We start from the raw sequence: 21,799 nt of genomic DNA, 5'->3' as shown, positions 1-21,799 counted from the left end.
AGATATACCTAAGAATTCAAGTTGAGAAACTTTTAAAGCAAAACAAATTTTTAATATTATATATGTCTGTGGCTTGTAATTTACTTAAACATATTTAAGCTTTTAGAAAGCAGAAATTTAAAAATTTTACTATTATTTTTTTCTAAAAATAAAAATCTATTTTGGTAATATCTAAGGCATCTGTGCTCAAATCAAATATTTTTCCTTTGGAAAACAAAAGATTTTTAGTTGTTTATTTAGGCCTATGAGTTAATTATTACAGAGATCATTATTTTGCATATTGATAACCATTTGCTCCAGAATCATTTTTTGATGACTCTATATTCTCCATTAAAATTTTTTTTTTGAAATCTACAGAAAATAAATTTACCATAGGTGTATTTGTTTATTTCTGGACTTTCTATTCTATTTCATTGATCCTTGTGTCTATACCTTCAAAATACCACATCAGGCTGATTATTGTAATTTATAGTAAATCATGAAATTATGACCTGCACATTCTTTAACTTTGTGCTTCTTTGTACAAAGTTGTTTTTGTTCTAGTTTTATTCCTTTCCATATAAATTTTAAAAATCATATGTTAGTTTCTACAAAAACAAATTAAATGCTTGTTGGTATTTTGATTGAGACTTAAATTTATAAGCCAGTTGAGGAAAATTGATATTCTACAAACATTGATTCTTCACATTTATAAAACTAGATATATTTAAAATTTTATAGCTTTACTTTGATTTCTGTCATCAGTCTTTTATTGCAAATAGGTCTTGATAGCAGCAAATATATTTTGTTAAATTTATATAGAAGTTCTTTTTTTCTTATTTTTTGACATATAACATTAACTTAGTTTCAGGTGTACAATATAATGATTCAGTATTTATTTGGTGAAATGATTACCACAATAAGTTTAGTTAACATACATCTCCTTGCTTAGCTACAAATTATTTTATGTCATGAGAACTTCCAAGATCTCTTTTAGCAAATTCCAAATAAACAATACAGTATTATTAACTATAGTAAAAATGCTCTACATTATATCCCCATGAGTTATTCATTTTATAACTGGAAATTTGTACCTTTTGACTACTTTCAAACTTTTGACTACTACCCTCTACCCCCAACTCTGGCAACTGTCAATCTTTTCTCTCTATCTATGAACCCATTTTTTGTTTGTTTTATATTCCACTTACAAGTGAGGTCACATGCCATTTGTCTTTCTCTGGTTTATTTTACTTAGCATAATGCTCCCAAAGTCCTTCCATGTTTTCACAAATGTCAGGATTTCCTTCTTTCTCATGAACTAATATTCTATTATATGTATGTACATATACATATATATGTAAATCTTCTGTATCTTTCATCCACTGATAGACACTTAAGTTGTTTCCTTGGCTACTATGAATGGTTTTATTTATATAGACTTCTAAGTATAGTAAAAAGTAAATTCTAGCACCAAGAATGGATAACTAAATAGTAGAACTCTGTAAAATTAATTCTAAATAATTGAAAACATTCAACAAATTTTAAAAGGAATTAAAGAATATAGGATATTGTATACTTAAAATAATAGTAAACAAAAAACATATGCACATTAAAGACAACAATATAAACTAAGAGGTAGGAGTTTAGAAAATAGTAACTAGACATTGTTCTCATCTTATATCAGAAAGTGATGATAACAAACTGGTAGATCAGTGAATATATATATTTAATTTTGGGAATAGATAATAAAGAAAATATAGATGCAAAGATTCAAATATGTTAAAATGTTATACATAAAATTAATGAAGTTTACAAGAGTATTTTCCCAAACCACTAGAGAAAACAAAAAATAGCATCTTTCTATATTACTAAAAATAAGAAGCAGTAAGGAAATATCAAAAACTAAAAGGATACAAAATATAACCGAGTTAAAATAAATAGGGATCCCTGGGTGGTGCAGCGGTTTGGCGCCTGCCTTTGGCCCAGGGCGCGATCCTGGAGACCCGGGATCGAATCCCACGTCGGGCTCCCGGTGCATGGAGCCTGCTTCTCCCTCTGCCTGTGTCTCTGCCTCTCTCTCTCTCTCTCTCTCTCTCTGTGTGACTATCATAAATAAACAAAAATTAAAAAAATAATAAATACATTTGCTACATAATTAAGTGTAAATATACTGAAATTATCTATTAAATTACCAAAATGGATAAATCCTATCATACAACAAATTTTGTTGTTTATAATAGGCCATTTTAAATACAGTTTCACTGAAAGTAAATATTGAGTGAACAAAAACAAAAATAGAAGGTATATATTCAAAAAATATTTGATAGACAGGTATATATTAATTAAAAGTTCATAAATAAGGTAAACTTGTCATTGTTAAAGTGTATAAAATTACATAATACATAAATAAAGTAATAAGAAAAAGTGTTTTCAGAAATGTTCATACACAGCCTTCAAAAGTAGACATAAGGACATTTGAATATTAACTGAATATGTTTATAATTTGAATTTGAATTATTATTATTTGAATACTGTAGTTGGTTTAGTTTTTTGCATTTAATTCTAGCGCTTCAACACAGAAAATAAATATTGCACTAGAGCATTTGTAAAGTTTTAGAAATACATAATAAAAAATTTGATTATAGGAATCAGAAATTCAATTATCAAAATATAATGAGATATAAATTAATAAAATAATTATGGAAATGTTAACTGTAATCTTAGAAACTACAGAATCCATCCTAATAATTAATTTAAAAAATACTCTGTAATTAGAAATTTCAGAGAAAAACAATGATAGAAATCTTTCATGCCATCAGCAAAAATTATACACAGAGATATTTATTGTATTAAATACTTTTATTTTTAAAGCATTATTATAAACTAACAGAGAAATATTGAATTATCTTAGAAAAGCCAGCCAAAAAAAAAAAAAAAAAGAAAGAAAAGCCAGCCAAATTAATTCCTTTGAAAATAAGGGAGTATAATAACATAAAAGGTATCTGTATATTAAAATGTGCTTGACAAACAGTACTGGTTATTTGAGTTTCTTAAAACTATGAGAACCTCTATCATCTATGAATCATTCTCTGTAACTTTGTTTCCCTTTATCTGTGTGTGTGTGTCTCTCTCTTCTTTCCTCTCCTTCCCTCCATAATCAAACCTATTTGTACGTAGTGCTCTATCACCTTAAAGGTTAAGAAATTCTTTTCTATATCTTATGACATCTGAACTTGTAAATCAGAAGGTATAGATGGCATGTTTTATTTTCTTAATTTACCAAAAAAGAAGCATTTTACAGAAGTTAATTTTTTTTATTCCAGCTTTGATATCTCATTGGGAATTGAGAACAAGAAAGAGGGACAGTCATAAGCCTGAGAATACGCAGGGAAGAAATGGGGAGAGTTTGCTTTTCTTCATCTGGAACATTCTGAAAGAGGAAGGGCAAGGGGTCCTTGAAGAGATGGGCAGCTTGTGACTATGTAGTGAAACTCCTAAATCTTCCATTAAAACTAAAATACTGATAGATATGTTTTACTTGAACATTACCTGAAATAAATGGCTCTTTGCTCTACTTTTCTAAGGAAAAATATTCTCTTCCTTCCCTGAATACATATTCAGATTAGAAATTGCTTTACATGGAATCTGGTAGTCAACTTTTCTGAGTTTTGTAACCTTCTGATTACTCTCTCTGTTGTGTGTTTTCCTCTTTGATCCTTCAGTTAAATTATGTTATGAAGCATACTATTTTATATAAAAAAATATTACCGAGTTTTATAAGATTTCTTCATTCAATCATTGTCAAATTAGTGACCCATACACAGAAATTTTTTCCTTATTGTGTAATTTGATGAAAGTTGTAATAAGCTCTTTAATCAAATTTTTAGCCTCATTTTACTTTTCAATTTTAACATTTCATCATCTATGGTTTGGCACCCTAGATAGCTAATTTTAAGAGGTTTAGTCCTCTTTAAAAAAAAAAGTAATTCGTTTTCATATTATAAAAATTCAAAAAAATCAATGCAGACTTACTCATACCCGGCAAACCTATCTTAATTATGTAGCTTCCACAAGTGAAGAAACTGAATTAATTCTTGCCTAACTCCTTAATAAGAGCTAGATTACTATATATATATATATATGTATATATCCCTCTTTAGTGCTTAATTGCCTCCAAAATATTATGTTCCATAATGATGATAATGTATGAAATCACTTCTGCAGTGTTCTTTGTGATCATATATGTACAGATTATTTTATGATTATAAAGAATGTAAATCTTTTGGCCTGGGACTTTTATCTAATTTGAAATGCTTAGATGATTTTTCATACTTTCTCACTTATCAGGACCTGCAGTTGCCTCTTTCTAATTCTACTTATGCTCTTCAGAATCTATAAAGGTAAAATACAGGAGTTTTATTGTACTCCCACTCCCATTTTACTAAGTCTTTGTTATTATTGATGATGATGTTACTATGTGTTTCAAGAAAAGGGAATCTTTTATTCTTATTGCATTTCTTGCTAGGCACATGATCTAATAAAATTATTTTTATCATTTATTTTGTTCCAGAAGTTACTTTTAAAAGAACAGTCTTTCTTCATTGAGTACACCACATTTCACATGATCAGGTGCCTGGGTGGCTCTTTTGGTTAAGTGCCAGACTCTTGGTTTCAACTCAGATCATGATCTTGCAGTCATGAGCCCACTTCAGGCTCAGCACAGAGTCTGCTTCAGATTCTCTCTCTTTCTCTTCCCCTCCATTTGTGCTCTCTCTCTTTCTCATATAAACACAAAAATAAAATCTTTTTTTAAAAAATTGGATGATCAGAAATACAATTTTCATAATTTCCCAGACTTATGAATTGTATTAAATTATAAAGCTTATTGCAGTCCTGCTGCGTTTGAGTAAGAAATGCACCGCATCACCTATGGTGTATTCTTGGTAAAATGCTTAGTTTGAATGTAGCCTCCCAGTTTATAGACATTACAGGGATTTATTAAATGAGTTATACTCTGCCCCAAGAAAATAATAAGAGATGTGCAGAAGGCTTGGCAATTTTTTTAGGGGCAAATTGGCCTGTTCTCTTCAAAATCCCAATGCATTAAAAAATGTGGTTGAGAAGGAATGCTGTAGATTAAAAGAAACATAACATCTGTGAAAAATAATTCAATATGTGGAACTTATGTACATACTAATTTGATCAGGTCAAGGTCCAACAAATCATTATTAAATATATCTTTGGGAAAACATGAATATGAATCTGCTGTTGGATGAATTCAAGATATTATGATTTATTTTTAGTTGTTAAAATTATATATTGACTCAGAAGTTAAGGAAGTTTGTTTTAAAATGACACTGATATCTTTCTATTGTTGTCTGGATTAAGAGCAATTGGGAATCAGGGGCTCCCTACCTCTTTCAGAGAATAAAATTAATCAACCATTATAATGAAATATTTTACAAATTTACAGTTGATCCTCATTGTTTGTGTTACATTTATAAAGTTACAGTGAACACTGAATTAGTGAATACTGACACATTGCTCCTGGGGGAAATGCAGGGTTAGGTTCCTGCAAGCTCGGGTCATAATATTTTCATCAACCAGTCAATCTTTAACCCGTTTTGTGTGTATTTCTATTTAACAACACCTTATTTAATATATATTATTGATTAATTAACACTGAACTCACAGTGAATAGCACTGTAACTCATGTCTGAATGAAACTCACGAAACATATGTGTATTGTCCATAACATATATCATGGGAATTTTGGAACAATAGACAGCACTTCAATACCACGCTTCAAGGACATTTTAGGCAGTGAAATTAACAAAATCAAATGTACAAAGCATTGAATTAAATAGAAAAAGGGTGCTTTTGATAGCATGAGAACTGAAACAAGAAAACAGAGCATTGCCTTATTTGACCTTAGCTAGGAACACACATACTTATTGGATGGCTAAAATTTGTTAGAGTTCTGTGCATGTGCATGTCTGTGAATAATGAAAAGTGGTACAAGTATAGATTTGGGGACACAAATTTTAGTGAATAGGCAACTAATGAGAATTGACTCTGTATGCATAGCTTGATAGTATTACTATGCTATCATTATGAACATCAGCATCATCTATTCAACATTAATAATAGATAAATAATGTGTATAACTATCATTTTATTAATATAATTTTTGTATAAATGCAAATGATATAAATACTCTGAACAAGACCACTAACAGTTCAGTCACACTCTAAACTGAGCAATTAAAAAATACACATTTCAAAAATTGTAAATACAGGGCAAACAAAATTAAAAGTATTTGACAGGTAACCTTTACAAAGTCCAAATATATTAGAAAATTTAAAATCCACTGTGTTTTTTTAATTCAATTTGCCACTATGCTTTTAGGTTCAACTTACAGTGTCAAAAGCTGTCAACAACATCACTCCCACTGTAATTATACAAAAGTGAGAAATATACAAATTTATAACTTTTTTTTTTATGTAGTCAGAGAGCAGAGACTGCAGAGCAATCTACTAGCCTAAAATCTAAGGAAAAATAGACACTTCCAAGGAGGGATGGGAGTGAGCGCTGCTTTATGTGTGTAAGAGTACATAAAGAAGAAAGGTGAATAGAAGATAGTTTTATCAAATTGCTAAAGACCAAAAGTGTCCCCACCTACCAAAATTAACATAAATGGCCTGAGATTGCTACCCTTAAAAAGCCATGCTTGTAAGTTCGGGCTTCAGCTTGTGTCTGGGTACTTGAATTTTGGGAGGAGTCCCAGCATTCTGTAATAAGAATGGTTTCTTGTGCCTAAATTTTGCATATACTGTGTTTTTTGTGGAACATCTGCTTTTCTTCCGGGAGTCTGGAATTTTGATAAATGTTAGGCAGAGATGGGATCCCTGGGTGGTTTAGTGCCTGCCCTTGGCCCAGGGTGTGATCCGGAAGACCCGGGATTGAGTCCCACGTCGGGCTCCCTGCATGGAGCCTGCTTCTCCCTCTGCCTGTGTCTCTGCCTCTCTCTCTCTCTCTCTCTCTCTCTCTCTGTGTGTGTGTGTGTGTGTGTCTCATGAATAAATAAATAAAAGCTTTAAAAATAAATGAATAAATAAATGCTAGGCAGAGGATGTTGATGTAAACAGTCCCCACTAAAAATCTTGGGCAATGAGTCTGTAATCAGCTTTTCTGGTAGATAACATTTCATAAGTTGCTACAAATTATTGCTAAGAGGATTAAACATATTAAAATGGACATTTAACAGAGAAAGAATCATCCATAAAAAATAAACCTGTTAAGAAATATCCTCAGTTTTTACTGTAGAAATTCAAAATTAAAAAACCAAGAAGTACTGTTTTATCCTTACCTAACTGGTAAAACTCTTAGAATAGTTGTGGATGAAACGGAATAACTGTGTTCTTTAGAAATCCATATGACACTATCTAGTAAACTTAAATATGTAAACATAGTTTTAGTCAGTAGTGCTATCTCTAGGCATCTTAGATTAATTCATGTTCATACACACACACACACACACACACACACACACACACACATATAGGCAGTGTCAGGGACCATAAATAGTAGTACAGTCATACAGTCGAATATAAATTTAACTAGAATATTTAAGTTTGCACATATTAATCTGACTAGAATTATTTTAAAATTTCTTTTCCTTCAAATATTTAAAGTAAATACATACCCATTATACACTAAAGAAAGGTCCATAAATATTTTTTAAAAATCACCTATAATTTCATCAGTTGGCAATATTTATTATTTTTTCCAGTTTAATTTACGTAAGGATAAAGCTTATGCAGTTAGCCACCACTAGCTTTTCCACTTATGTAGTTTTACTTTGGGTTAATTATTTAATTTCTTGAAGATTTTTCCTTATCAAAAAAGAAAGGATATTGTTATTAATAGGTTTTTTTTGTCTTACTTAATAAGATGTGTAATGCATCACATCATTTATCTTCTTTGTCTTTCTCCATCCTCCTTTTCTCCTTCCCTGTGTATTGATATCACACACACACACACACACACACACACACACACACACACACACAGAGTGTAGCTTGCCTTTGGGGGAGTTCCTTGTTATCTACTACTCTATCTGTTATAGACAGTGGGAAATACATTCTGGGAGCTGCATACCTCCTGAGGGGAGGGTTCAGTGGAGCATGGACTCTTTAGAGAACTCAAGTCCATTGTATTGGCTATAAAAGTATTTACAAACATTAGGGATTATCTAGTATATTCTTCTCATCATTTTCCTGTATTACTAATCATAGCTAAAGTTTTCATCCAGATATGATAAAGCCTGAACATTCTCACTTTTTATTTACTAAGTTTTGTGTTCTTCCCATCTCCTATTCATTAACAGGACACTGACAATTTTGAATACACTTCAAAAACCAGACTCACGTAGGAATGCCATACTTTATTCCTACTGTCACCAGTGTGTTTACTTCTGTTGTATAGCAAGAGAATAGTAGGAAAATTGTTTAAAAGGGTTTGGCCAAAGGGTTGCCTACGACCACTATTTCCCTTTAACATCTGGAGTTGATAAATGCACCAAGTTATTTTTTGTTAAGATTTTATTTATTTAATCATGAGAGACACACAGAGATTGAGAGAGAGAGAGAGAGGGAGAGACACAGGCAGAGGGAGAAGCAGACTCCATGCAGGGAGCCCCACATGGGACTTGATTCCAGGACTCCAGGATCACACCCTGGGCCTGAGCCACCCAGGTGTCCCATGCACCAAGTTAAAATACAGTAGATTTCAACCTTTTTTACCCCAGTTAGATTCCAAATTAATGAAGTCTCAATGAAATTAGACTGCAAGCCATTGGATCTACCATTGCATAGATCCTGCAAGCCTTATTTATTTGATCTCTACTTACTTCTTTCCTGGCTCTTTCTTTAGTTTATCAACTGACAGTAGCATAGAAAATTGAGCATGTGCTGTGCTTCTATTTTCTTCTTTGATAGCAGAGTTTGTAATATCACACAGCCTAGGTTGGCATGTTATCTTCCTCTTCCAATGTACATCAGGCAAGAATTTGAACAAATATTTTGTGATGAAACAACAAGAATTAGTATTTCTCTAGTTTATGATGACTGAATGCTTAGTATTTGCCTTGTGATCCTCTCCATTCAGTCAGTTCCATGGTTCATCTGTTCATTTTAATACACACTTCCAGGAACAAAACTCTGTATCAGTTGGAATTAAATTTATTCTGTATAACATCAAAAAGCAGCTGCAACAAAAAAATAATAGTTACTGTAGATTTTTTATTTTTTATTTTTATTTTTTTTTTACTGTAGATTTTTTAAATATTTCTTTTAAGTAATAGGATCCCAGATATAGACAAACCAGGGTTGATATGGTTTTTATGGAGTCTTTGGTGTCTTCAGAAGTATTGTCTCTTTTTATCTGTTCTGTGGTCTTTTGTGATAAGTTTCCAAACACAAGGACTGGCTCATTTTCATGAGACAGCCATGGTAACTGTAGTCATCAACTCCATATCCTCAGAAGCAAGGAGGGAGAAGTAAGAATAAAACACAGAGTACCCAGCAAGGTCAGCCCTCTTTAAGGAGATTTTTGGGAAGCAAAATCTGGCAGTTTCTGTTTGAAAATAGAACTATATAATCTAGAATATGTCCACATCATTAATTAGTTTCCTAAAGGAAAACATAATGGAGAATATATAGTAAACAAGTAAGTGGAATTCTCTGATATATAACTGATATGTTAAATTTCATGGGTTCTCAGAATATAATCAGTTATGAGGATGGTTTGGTGTCGGCTTTACTCTCATGAAACTTTTTAGGAATTCTGTTGAAGTGCATATTTGTAAATTCCATCAAACATTATATGTTTCAATATATTAATTTCCTGATAAGCATACTTTATTCTACTACATGGAGTCCACTTTCCATTTTTTATTTTATGACAAGTAACAAACACAGATACGGCTTTAAAAGAAAATGCCCTGCAGTAAATTTTAGATTAGATTTTGTTTTTTTATATTGGTTCTACTGTTATTTTTAATGGAATTTCCTGAAACAATAAAACAACTCACAAGATTAAGCTTTTTTAATGAAACCAATTATATACGTTAAAATTAACATATTCTAAAAGATAACATTGCTTATCACTGCTATAATAGTGCTCATTTAGTGCTCATTTTTTGCACTACATCAAGTTTTATCTTGCTTTACAACTGGGAAAATATCATATATAAGATAAATTCAAACCAGATTCAAACAAAGCAATACTTTAAAAGCAAAAAAGAAACACTTGTTAAACAGCATTAATTGTGGTCAAATACACAAATATTATTTTTTCTTTGTTTGTGTTTCTACTTGACCCTAACATTAAAAGTCTGTATGACGTTAGACACTTCTCAACACTCCAAATTTGAAACAGAAAAAATTCCATATGTGATCTGTAATAATAAGATTCACAATTGATCAATTCTTTCATGAGATCAACTGGGATTCAGGCAAGTTTGAAAAATGTCCCTTACACATCTCCTCCCACAACATTCATATATTCGTCTTCATGGCAAAGGTCTATATGTGTGTAAATTAACAAAAAAAAAATATTTTTCTTAAGCATAGTGCACCAACGATCACACCGCTCTTCACAGTAGCTAAAGCAACCTAAGAGTTCATCGATGGTTGATGAATGGATAAACAGAAGTGGCATATACATACAATAAAACACTATTTAGCTTTAAAAAGAAAGGACATTCTGACACATGCTTCAACATCGATTAATTTTGAGGACGTTGTGCTGAGTGAATGAAATAAGCCATTCACAGAAAGATAAAAACTGTATGATACAACTTAAATGAGGTATTTAGAGCCATCAGATCCATAGAGACATAAAGTAGCTGCATGTGAGCAGAAAATCTGGAGCCGACTTTGCTCTACAGATATGATAAAGGGTTTCCACAACTGTCAGCTTTATTTTTTTTTAAAGAATTCACATTGCAGACAAAATACATTACACATGTAAGACCAGATATATGGCCTTGTATCTGACTTAGTAGAGTGTATAATTGTGCAGTTGTGTGTTTGTGTGTGTAACACTGTAGGTTGCACCTGTATTTAACAAAGGTATGAGTTCATACTTCCAAACTAGAAAACATGGCTGTGTAGTAGGCTTTCCATTTTCTTTTCCTTATTCATCATTGCTCTTTTCTTTAGTCTACTTCTAGCAGGAAGACTCTTAAAAAGTTCTTAGGAACAGCTCATCTCACAGAATGCTATTAGTACATTGTTCAAATATTACAGTTAACATGAGTCAGTGGAGTTAGGGAGATATTAAATATTAATTTAAGACGTGTTTTATGCTTTAATACCTCACTTTAAGGGAATCGCTATAATGTATTCAAATGCCAGCATTTTATACCATTTTATTAAAATATCAAATAGAGGGCACCTGATTGGCTCAGTGGTTCAGCATCTGCCTTTGGCTCAGCTCATGATGCTGAGGTCCTGGGATCAAGTCCCACATCAGGCTCCCTACTGGAACCCAGCCTCTCCCTCTACTTAGGTCTCTGCCTGTCTCATGAATAAATAAATAAATAAAATATTTTAAAAAATAAACTATCAAATAGAAAATGAACAGGGAAATATAAGAAACATTTTATATATCTTTTAATATATAACTACCATGTTTTAAGTAAGCAAAACATTTTATGACATTTTTTCTTTACATGAAATACACTTTATAGTGATCAGATGAATGAAATATCTTAATGATTTACTAATGTAATTTATAATATCAAAAACATGGATTCTAATGGCTATTTTTATTGATGCATAATATTTATAATTTAAGATGAACAGTATTTCACTAGCAAAATTACTATAGTATTTATGAATATGAACTGAATATTTATACTCAATAAAAGCATTAATATGGGAATAAATTCAGAAATTTAGAGACTTTGAAAATTATTACAAAATATTCCTTCCACTTAAGTCATCAGCTGTCTGTTTTTATCTTGGGATTTGTAGCATGAAGAATTGCAGCAAGTGGAATTACAGAATTTGAGAAAGAAGTCTAAATTGCCTGGTATATGTACATTTCAAAGATGTTCAAAGGAACATGATTATCCCATCTGCAATTCAGTTTCAAAATCTGAATACAACATACACATTATTTGTCACAATTTCTCCTTTAGAATTCTATAAGCTGACAGCCCACACTTTAAGTTCAGAGTCTTCAAAAATATACTTACAGCACAAAAACAAGCTAGAATATTGGAAGATTATAAGGACTGCATTTGTCTCTCTGAACTTTTGTTTTCATAATAATGCTACATTATTACATCTATAAACATATTTATGTTGTGTCTGGCATTGGGCAAGAGGCAAGTATTTGTTCAGTGAATGGCTAATGATTTGATGTGGTTTAGCTTTGGTTGCTCATATTACAAGGCTTATGTTACAAATTGATAAATAAAGGAGATAAAGAGAGATTATTGCATATCATTAATGCAATGCAGCATCTCATGACCTTTATTCTGTAACATGATAGGTACTATGATAGCTTTTAAAATCAGAAGATGGATATCGTTAGCATTTAGAAGTCTAATCATGCGGGAGGAAGAGACGCTAGGAGTTGAAGATTGGGCAGTGAAGAGACACTGCAGTATTCTGAGTAGGAAGTATTATGATCCTAGATTATGCCAGTGGCATTTGAAATACAAAGAGAGGGATAAATATAAGAAATTTTATGAAAAAAAATATTTTTCTTGTCTAATTACTGTGGCTAGGACTTCCACCACTACGTTGAAAGAAGTGACAAAAGTGGGCATCCTTATCTTGTTCTAGATCTTGGAGAAAATTATTTTTCACGATTGAGTATGATGTTTGTGGAGGATTTTGATATATGGCTTTTATTGTGTTGAGGTAAATCCCTTCTATACCTAATTCTTTGAGATTTTTTTTTCATGAAAGGGTATTGAATTTTGTCACATGCTTTTGCTGCATCTGTTAAGATGATCATGTGATATTTATTCTGAATTCTGTTATATGATTATTGATCTGTATATTTTGAACCATCCTTGCATCCAAAGGTCCCACTTGGTCATGGAGCATGATCTTTGCAATGTGCTGTTGAATTTGGTTTGCTAATATCTTGTTGAGAATTTTTGCATTCATGTTCTTTAGGATATTTGCCTGTAGTTTTGTTTTCTTCTGGTATCTTGGTGTCTTTGTCAAGGTGATGCTGGCCTCATAAAATGAATTTGGAAGTGTTTCTTCCTCTTTTTTTTTTTTTTTGGAAGAGTTTAAGAATGATTGGTATTAATTCTTTAAATGTTTAGTAGAATTCACTTGTGAAGCTATCTGGTCTTTGGCTTTCATTTTTGAGGAGGCTTTTGATTACTGACAATCTCCTTATTTGTTATTGGTCTGTTAAAGTTTCCTATTTCTTTTCAATTTAGTCTTGGTACATTGTGTTTCCAGAAATTGGTCCATTTCTTCTAGGTTGCTTAATTTGTTGGTGTATAATTGTTCATAGTAGTCCCTTGTAATTTTTTCTTGTTGTTGTTGTTGTTATTTCTTTGGCAGCAATTGTAATGTCTCTTCTTTCATTTTTAATTTTATTTCTTTGAATCTTTTCTCTTTTTTCTTCATTAATCTAGCTAAGAGTGTGTCAATTTTATCTTTTCGAAAACTATCTCTTAGTTTTGTCATTTTTTTCTATTGTTTTTACATTCTCATTTATTTCTGCTCTTTATTATTTTCTTCCTTCTGCTAACTTTTAGCTTAGTTTGACTTTTTCTAACTCCTGAGGTATAAAGGTTAGGTTGGTTGAGCTCTTCTTTCTTAACATATGTGTTTTCAATATATATTTCCCTCCTAGTATGACTTTTTCTGTATTCCACAGGTTTTGCTGGGTTTTGTTTTTGTTTCATTTGCTTTGAGATATTTTCTAATTGCCTTTTTTAAAATTTTTGTCCCAATGGCTGTTTAATCATGTGTTATTTAATTTCCATGTATTGTGAATTTTTCCATTTTTCTTTTGTTACTGATTTATAGAGCATTTGGCTAATTAACTACAAGAATAAAATATGTTTGTGATTTTTTCACATTAAGCCATTAAGAGAATGATGCAACTAGGAAAAAAAAAAAAAACACAGAAGTCATTGGTTTGCCAGGGGACAAAGGAGAGCAAGAACTGATGGGGTTGGATGGAAGATTTATAATCCGCTATATTTTAGGATGAATTCAGCTTATAGGAAGGATACAACCTTCAAATGAAAATGACCACAGATGGAAGCTACACATAAAAATGTAATTGCTTCTTGAGAAATAAATGTTCAAGAAAATTACATTTTGTTGAACATGACTTTTAATGTAAAGGAAATCTGTAAACTTGCCTTAATCATAGACAACATTGTAATACTTTTCTTTTGTCCTCATTGCTGGCATTACTTAAGTATACAGATATGAGGGTTTAGGTTGTATGTGGTAGGTTGCATGAGGTTAATATATTGTCCACCACAGAGACTTGCTTTTACTGTCAGGGCTACTATTCTTCAACTTGAAAACTCAATATAAAAGAAGCTGGTCATCAATTTTCTTCATAAATATTAACTGTACTCTCAGCTCTGAAGTACTATCACAAAATAAGAAGCTTATGTCAGGAATACACTTTCTAAAATGAGACAATTATAAATTTCTATCTTAACCTAGTGAAAGGAGGTAAAATAAAATGAAATTTTAGCCATCTCCACAAAACCCAGATTTTATAAAATTAAGCTATCCAACTAATGTATACCACCTTTGAGATGACAGAAGAAATACTAGTTATCTATAGCTTATAAAATAAGATCCGTATGTATGTATATATGCATCCAGCACTTTCACTGGTAACATAAATTTAGTTTGTACAATTTCAGAAGTTTATAGAGTTACCAAATAAAAATTCATTAGGTAGTGTCTCATTATAGCCTGGGGACTGAGGCTGCAAAGCAAGAGAAAGAGAGTATTATCCAGGAAGACAAATGGAACTGCATTATAGCTCCTTAATTCCAAAGAAAATGAATCATTATTCATAATAAATTTATGGGGAAAATATTAACATAATAGTGTGTTTCAAAAGTCTGGTCTGTCTTATTTGACTGGAAACTTAGTTTTCCTCCAGGGCATATTTTATCATTTAAATTATAGAAAAATGTGATGAACCTGAAATAATATTTGAAATAATAGAACCTAAAATTTATCTTAAATGAGATTAGACTATGCCATTGTTCCTAAACGTATATGTCTTTTTTTAAACAGTTGTTGGGAAATAAATTTATTATTTCAATATCAATTCTAAAACAACCACTATGTATCTTTTGAGATTAATTGGCTTCTCAAAAATTTCCATCTATGTATTAAAAAAAGAAGAAAGCAAAGATATGCTCTTCATTGTAACTGGAGGTCTGTATCTGAGACAGTTAGTACAAATACAAAAGCACACATTCAGAGATGCCTAAGGAATATGTAATAATTTCTGTTTTTTCATGAAATATTAGCTGGATTTTTATGAGAGGTGATAGGGAAGCCTTGACTAAATATGGAAAGCATCTCATTTGTTTTATCTATATCATATTAACATAGATTTAAAAAAACATCCACAAGGAAAAATTCGGAGTGAGACAGCACCTGTTATGTATGTTAGGATATTAATATTCAAAAGAGATCCTTGCTTTAGGATAACTTCAAATTCTTGTTTAGCTTCATATTTACTAACAGAATATTTTACAAGAGGTAGAGTTTAGTGAAATCAAGAAAAATATATATGGTAAACTATGGAAAAGGAGTTGTGTCCTACATATCTCTAAGAAAGTAAGGATTTTGTAATATTGGGACACAAAATATGTTTAACCTTTTCTCCTACAATTTCCTCTATATAAAATGATTCATTAAAAATTATTTTATAGGCTTGGATTAGTAATGAGTAAATTATAAAATACCTTATTGTGATGATTATTAATAATTTATAAAACCTCAGGATGTAACAGAAGTAATCATATGGCTTGTATTTATATTGCATTTCATATATGTAATATTGAATTACACATAATACTTCAATATATACAAGAAAAAAGGCAAGTAAAAATAATCTTTCCATCCTTGTCAATTTTCTTTAATTAGACTATTTCAATGTTATCACTTTGACCTAACAGTTTCTTTACTGCACAGCATTACTGTCAGTGGAATTTTAAGTGTTTTGACTCTGTACTGTAAGTATAGGAAGATCGGATAGTAATTAGGGTACATGATGCCCATAGAGAAAAGAGCAAAAATAGCAGGGGTTAAAAAGTAGTGGCAAAAGGTGATAGAAAAGGGTCTTAAGCCTATTGTCACCTTCCTCACAATCTTCTTTTGCGATGCCACTACTCAAAAGATTCAAGAGCTTCTTTGTTCTCTGTTACAAATGGAGAGAACTCCTGCATATCAGGAGAAAACAAGTGCTTTGGGGATCCCTGGGTGGCTCAGCAGTTTAGCGCCTGTCTTTGGCCCAAGGCAGCGATCCTGGATCGCTGGGATCGAGTCCCATGTCGGGCTTCTGGCATGGAGCCTGCCTCTCCCTCTGCCTGTCTCTCTCTCTCTCTCTATCATAAATAAATAAAATCTTAAAAAAAAAAAAAAAGAAAGAAAACAAGTGCTTTCTAATTCTTTATTCCCATCCTGAAAAAGCAAAATAAACATACAACTAAAATGATAGATATGAAAAATGGTTTGTCTTTAAAGTTTCTGGAATAGAGTATCTGTTTCAGCTTTAATATGTCAGTTATATGTACCCTATTTACTTTAGAACAATATTAAAAAGAAACAAGTAAAATATTAAAGATATTTTCATAAAGTTAGATAAAAATAGATAAATTTAGTCATATGTTATTAAGAGTTCTTCATTTTTTAAATGACTTTACCTTTACCAAAGGATAATATCCCCCTGTCTATTTTTAACCTAGTCAATAAAATAAAATCCATGTATAACCCCGGGATATTTTTTCAAGTATAAGCTGAATTTATTCAGCTATCATACATTTTGTCATGGTTGGACTACACTATTAAAGATATATTAAAAATCAAACAGGAAACACTTTCTTTTCTCAAAGTCATTATTTTGAAGAGTGTCATGTTGGTAAAAGTATATTTGAGAGAGAAATGCTGTTATTAGTTATATTTAAATATTCTAAGTATTTGTAGGAATCAATATATTTTAAAGCAAAAAAAAATTTTAATAAAATAGTAACAATGTTTCCAGTAAAGATAAAATAATAGAGACTAGATTTGCTTTACTGTCTGAAACAACCAAAAAAATGAACCAAATTAATGGAACAATGGTTTTAAAAACACTAGATATCAAGCAATGAAGGGCAGCAATCCATGAGATAAAGTAGCAAATAAACAAGGTGAACCATGGATGGCCGTCCCTCGTCTGACCGGCTTAGGCCGCCGGGGTCGGTGAAGGATCTCAAGATGGCTGGGCGAAAACTTGCTCTAAAAATCATTGACTGGGTAGCTTTTGGGGAGATCATACCCCGAAACCAGAAGGCCATTGCCAACCCCCTGAAATCCTGGAATGAGATGCTTACCTCCAGGTTGGCTACTCTTCCTGAGAAACCACCTGCTATTGACTGGGCTTACTACAAGGCCAATGTGGCAAAGGCTGGCTTGGTAGATGACTTTGAGAAGAAGTTTAACGCCCTGAAGTTTCCTGTGCCAGAGGATAAATACACTGTCCAGGTGGATGCTGAGGAAAAAGAAGATGTGAAAAGCTGTGCTGAGTTTTTGTCCCTCTCAAAGGCCAGGATTGAAGAATATGAAAAAGAGCTGGAGAAGATGAAGAACATAATTCCATTTGATCAGATGACCATTGAGGACCTGAATGAAGTCTTCCCAGAAACCAAATTAGACAAGAAGAAGTATCCCTATTGGCCTCACAAGCCAATTGAAAATTTATAAACTCGAGTTGAGGAGAAAGCCCCAGCCCTCATAAACATTGGACATTAAAAATAATGATACAGAAAAAAAAGAAAGGTGAACCCTATGAACAGCCAAATATACTATCCTGAATGAATTTCTAGGTTGTGCCAAGCAGAGAACCCAGGCAAAACCCAACTGTGTCCCTGAGATGAAGAACTGAAGTTGAGAATACAGGTAGATCAACAGGTCTAGCCCCCTAAGACATGCAACGTAAATAGAAATACTTGCACAGAAACAACACTCTATGCAAAATACAGATTAGCTCATGAATGTGAGAAGCTACTTGAAGCTAGAAAGGTTACAGATACTAGATATTATTAAGGATATAGAGTGTTTGGAATTCACATGGAGCCAGGAATATTGCAAATTCTCAATAGCTAAAATAGAAAGCTTCAAGATTAAGAATTGAATAAATATACCAAGACTCCTAGTTGATGAATGGGGAGTAACTAGCCTGAGCTGATGAATGGAGACTAAATAGCCTGAGGCCAAGCATTACACTGGTACTGCCCAATAAACCTTCAAAATAAGACTCAAAGGATTGAGCTTTTCCAGCTAAATTACTGAATTCCAAACAAAACACAAGAACACTTACAGGATTCCAAAACTATTCAACACGAAAGAAAATAAAATTCATGATGTCTGAATCCAATAATATTTACTAACCATGCAAAACAGCAAGAAAATACTCATAATGAAGAGAAAGATAAATCTATAAGCAGACTCTACACTAAAATATATTTTAGTATTAACAGACAAGAACAATTCAACAGTTTCTATGAACTGTATTCGGTATATTCAAAAAATTAAGTGGAAACAAATGGAAGTTGCAAACAGTTATACATCTTAGAAATGAAAACTAGAATACATGAGATAAAAAATTCACTGAATGGTATATTCATAGCAGACAATCCACTGCAGAAGAAAACATTAGTGAACCTAAAGACATCATAACAGAAAGTATTTAAAATTAAACACAGAGAGGAAAGATAATTAAAAAAAAATGAACAGTGAGTTCAGGAATGAAGTCATGGAACCTAATATGTATAAGTAGATTCCAGAATATAATTATGGCAAATGGAATTCAATACTATATAAACAGGATATACATCATAACCTATTGGAGGTTATTCCAGGTATACAGTTTTGTTTTGTTTTGTTTTGTTTTGTTATACAGGTTTTAAAACATTCAACAATTAATGTAATTTACCATATTAAGAAACTGAAAAATAAAAACCACATGATTATTGTAATTGATGCAGAAAAAGCATTTGACAAAATCTGACAGCCATTTATGTACATCATATTTAATTATTGAGATAAACTGCCCCCTCTAAGATTGGGAGAGTGGCCAAAATATTTGCTTTCACTACGTTTGCCTGACATTGCACGATATATTCTAGCTGGTAGAGTAAGGTAAGAAAAACCAAGAGAATTATACAGAATGGAAAGAAACAAAAAAAGTTATCTTTATTTGTATGCAACATTCTATGTATCAGTCCAACTGAATATATAAAAAGCTAGTACGTGATAATAGTAAGGTTACAGGATATAAAATCAAAACATAAATATCAATACTATATTGGTAATAAATCATTAGAAACTGAAATCAAAAGAATTATGCAATTTATAATACATCAGAAGAATGAAACTCCTTAGAGATAAACCTGACCAAAAAGCTGCAAGATCTACACCCTTAGGGAAGAGCTAAGTGGTATCATGTAGCACTTGTCCTTCTGTGTCTGGCTTATTTCATTTAGCATATGCTGTTGCATAATATTATCCAGATTCATCCATGTTGCAAATGGTAGGATTTCCTTCTTTTTTAAGGCTAATATTCCATTCTACGTATATTCAGCATTTTCTTTATCTTGGTCATCCACTGATGGACATTTAAGTGTGTTTCTATTTCCTTTTTGGCTATTGTGAATAATGCTGCAATGAACATGAGAGTGCAAAAAGCTCTCTGAGACCGTAATTTCAATTTCAGTTGTTTTTTTTTTTTTTTTGGATATATACCCAGATGTGGGATTTCTGCATACTATGGCAATTATGTTTTTAATTTTTAGAGTAACTTCCATAAGTTTTCCATAGTGTCTACACGAAGAAATCTATTGTACAGTATAGAGCTTATAGCACTGTCTTGCATACTTAAACATCTACAAAAAGGGTAGCTCTTATGTTGAGTGTTCTTACAGCACAAATGTAATAAAGAGGGTTGGAGGAAGCTTTGGGAGGTGATAGATATGTTTATGGCATAGATTGTGATGGTAATCTCGTAGATATGCACTTACTTCCAGGAAAAAGAGAAGAGTCAGTGGCATATATCCCATCCTTTACTTTTTCTGCCATTTCCACTGTGTCCAGAAATTCACTGTCAGGAATAAAATGATTTCTAACCTAAGAAAGGTAGATGGGACTGTACATCAAGAAGCCATTTTTTTTTTCTGAAGGTTCATTTGAATATAGAAATTTCACTTGCTGTGAGGTTGTTTTTATTACTAAAAGGATAAGAAGGGATTAGATGAGATCCAGAAAGGAGGACTTTGAAGGTATTTTCTTCTTTCTTTCCATCACTTGGCTGTATCCTTATGGGAAAGAGATACAAGATCCCTGCTTAAGTTTTCAGGCCAGTTTGCGATCATATGAAAGGAGACATAAATTTGGTCCATGAATTGTGTGTATTTGACAGTAGGTCCATTGTGGTTTCTTTCTCTGAAAACTGAAAATAAATAAGAATTATTTTTTATCTTTTTCTATATCTCAGTGTCCTGTACTCTAGCTCTGTATTTATAGGATTTTGTTTTGTATCAGAGAATACTTTAAAACAATGTGATGCTGGACCAAACATCAGATTTTATTGTTAATACTACTAACTGCCCCAAAAAAAGAAAGATTGATTATTTTGATAATTTAAATTTTAATAAATGATCACTAATGATCTATTCATCTTTTTAAAGATATTTACAAAAAAATTTTTTTTAATATTTTGAAATATCATTTGGATTAAACACATAATTTAAAAATATGTAAATAAACCAAATATATTCATCCACTTTTAGTAGGGCATGAAAGTGATTTTTTTTTTTTTTTGTCAAATGCAGATGTAAAAAAAATACAACTTGGAAACTTTACATAAAATTCTAGAAACTAGAAATAACCCGTAAATATTTAACAGTGATTAACTAGCTAATGGAATTTTTTCTAAAGATTTTATTTATTTATTCATGATAGACATAGAGAGAGAGAGGCAGAGACACAGGCAGAGGGAGAAGCAGGCTCCACACAGGGAGCCCCACACGGGACTCTATCCTGGGTCTCCAGGATCGTGCCCTGGGCCAAAGGCAGGCGCTAAACCACTGAGCCATCCAGGGATCCCCTATCTAATGGAATATTAAAGCAGAACAAAAATGACAAGTTTAGCAGAAAGTATGTCTATAGGACATAGATAGCAATACCCAGAAGAAACCGTAATCCAAGTCATGATGATGTTGCTGTCATTACAATGTGTCTTATAATCAAACAATAATACCCACCAATGTGTTTCATTTCAGTGCCACTGAAGAACTGGATTTTCTTCTTAGTGATGTTCATAGCCACGGATGAGGAACGTGATATTACTTTATTTAAATTCAAAGGCAATCAGGGTATTATTAATATTCAAAATGTATGTTGAAGAGCCAGAATTTGAACATTTGGTTGTGAAAATACCAATTGAAACTATAATCTGGTTTGCTACATAGTTTGAAACTTAAGAACTAAAACACAAAATGCGTGTGACGTATTATGTGACATTAGGTAAA

General features: G+C 31.9%; 1 protein-coding gene across 1 annotated transcript; it reads left to right on the top strand.

Moving 5' to 3' along the window:
• Positions 1 to 17,489: 17,489 nt before the first annotated feature.
• LOC121489008 (ATP synthase subunit d, mitochondrial-like) lies at positions 17,490 to 17,997 on the top strand. Its single transcript, XM_041751404.1, has one exon. It carries the CDS (start codon positions 17,490 to 17,492, stop codon positions 17,973 to 17,975), a length of 486 nt encoding a protein of 161 aa, XP_041607338.1. The 3' UTR covers positions 17,976 to 17,997.
• Positions 17,998 to 21,799: the final 3,802 nt, after the last annotated feature.

This window comes from Vulpes lagopus, chromosome 4 (genome assembly GCF_018345385.1).
Source record: "Vulpes lagopus strain Blue_001 chromosome 4, ASM1834538v1, whole genome shotgun sequence".
In the NCBI taxonomy this organism is placed as follows: Eukaryota; Metazoa; Chordata; class Mammalia; order Carnivora; family Canidae; genus Vulpes; species Vulpes lagopus.
The sequence above is the reverse complement of the archived record's forward strand: the minus strand, read 5'-3'. Positions and strand labels throughout refer to the sequence as shown.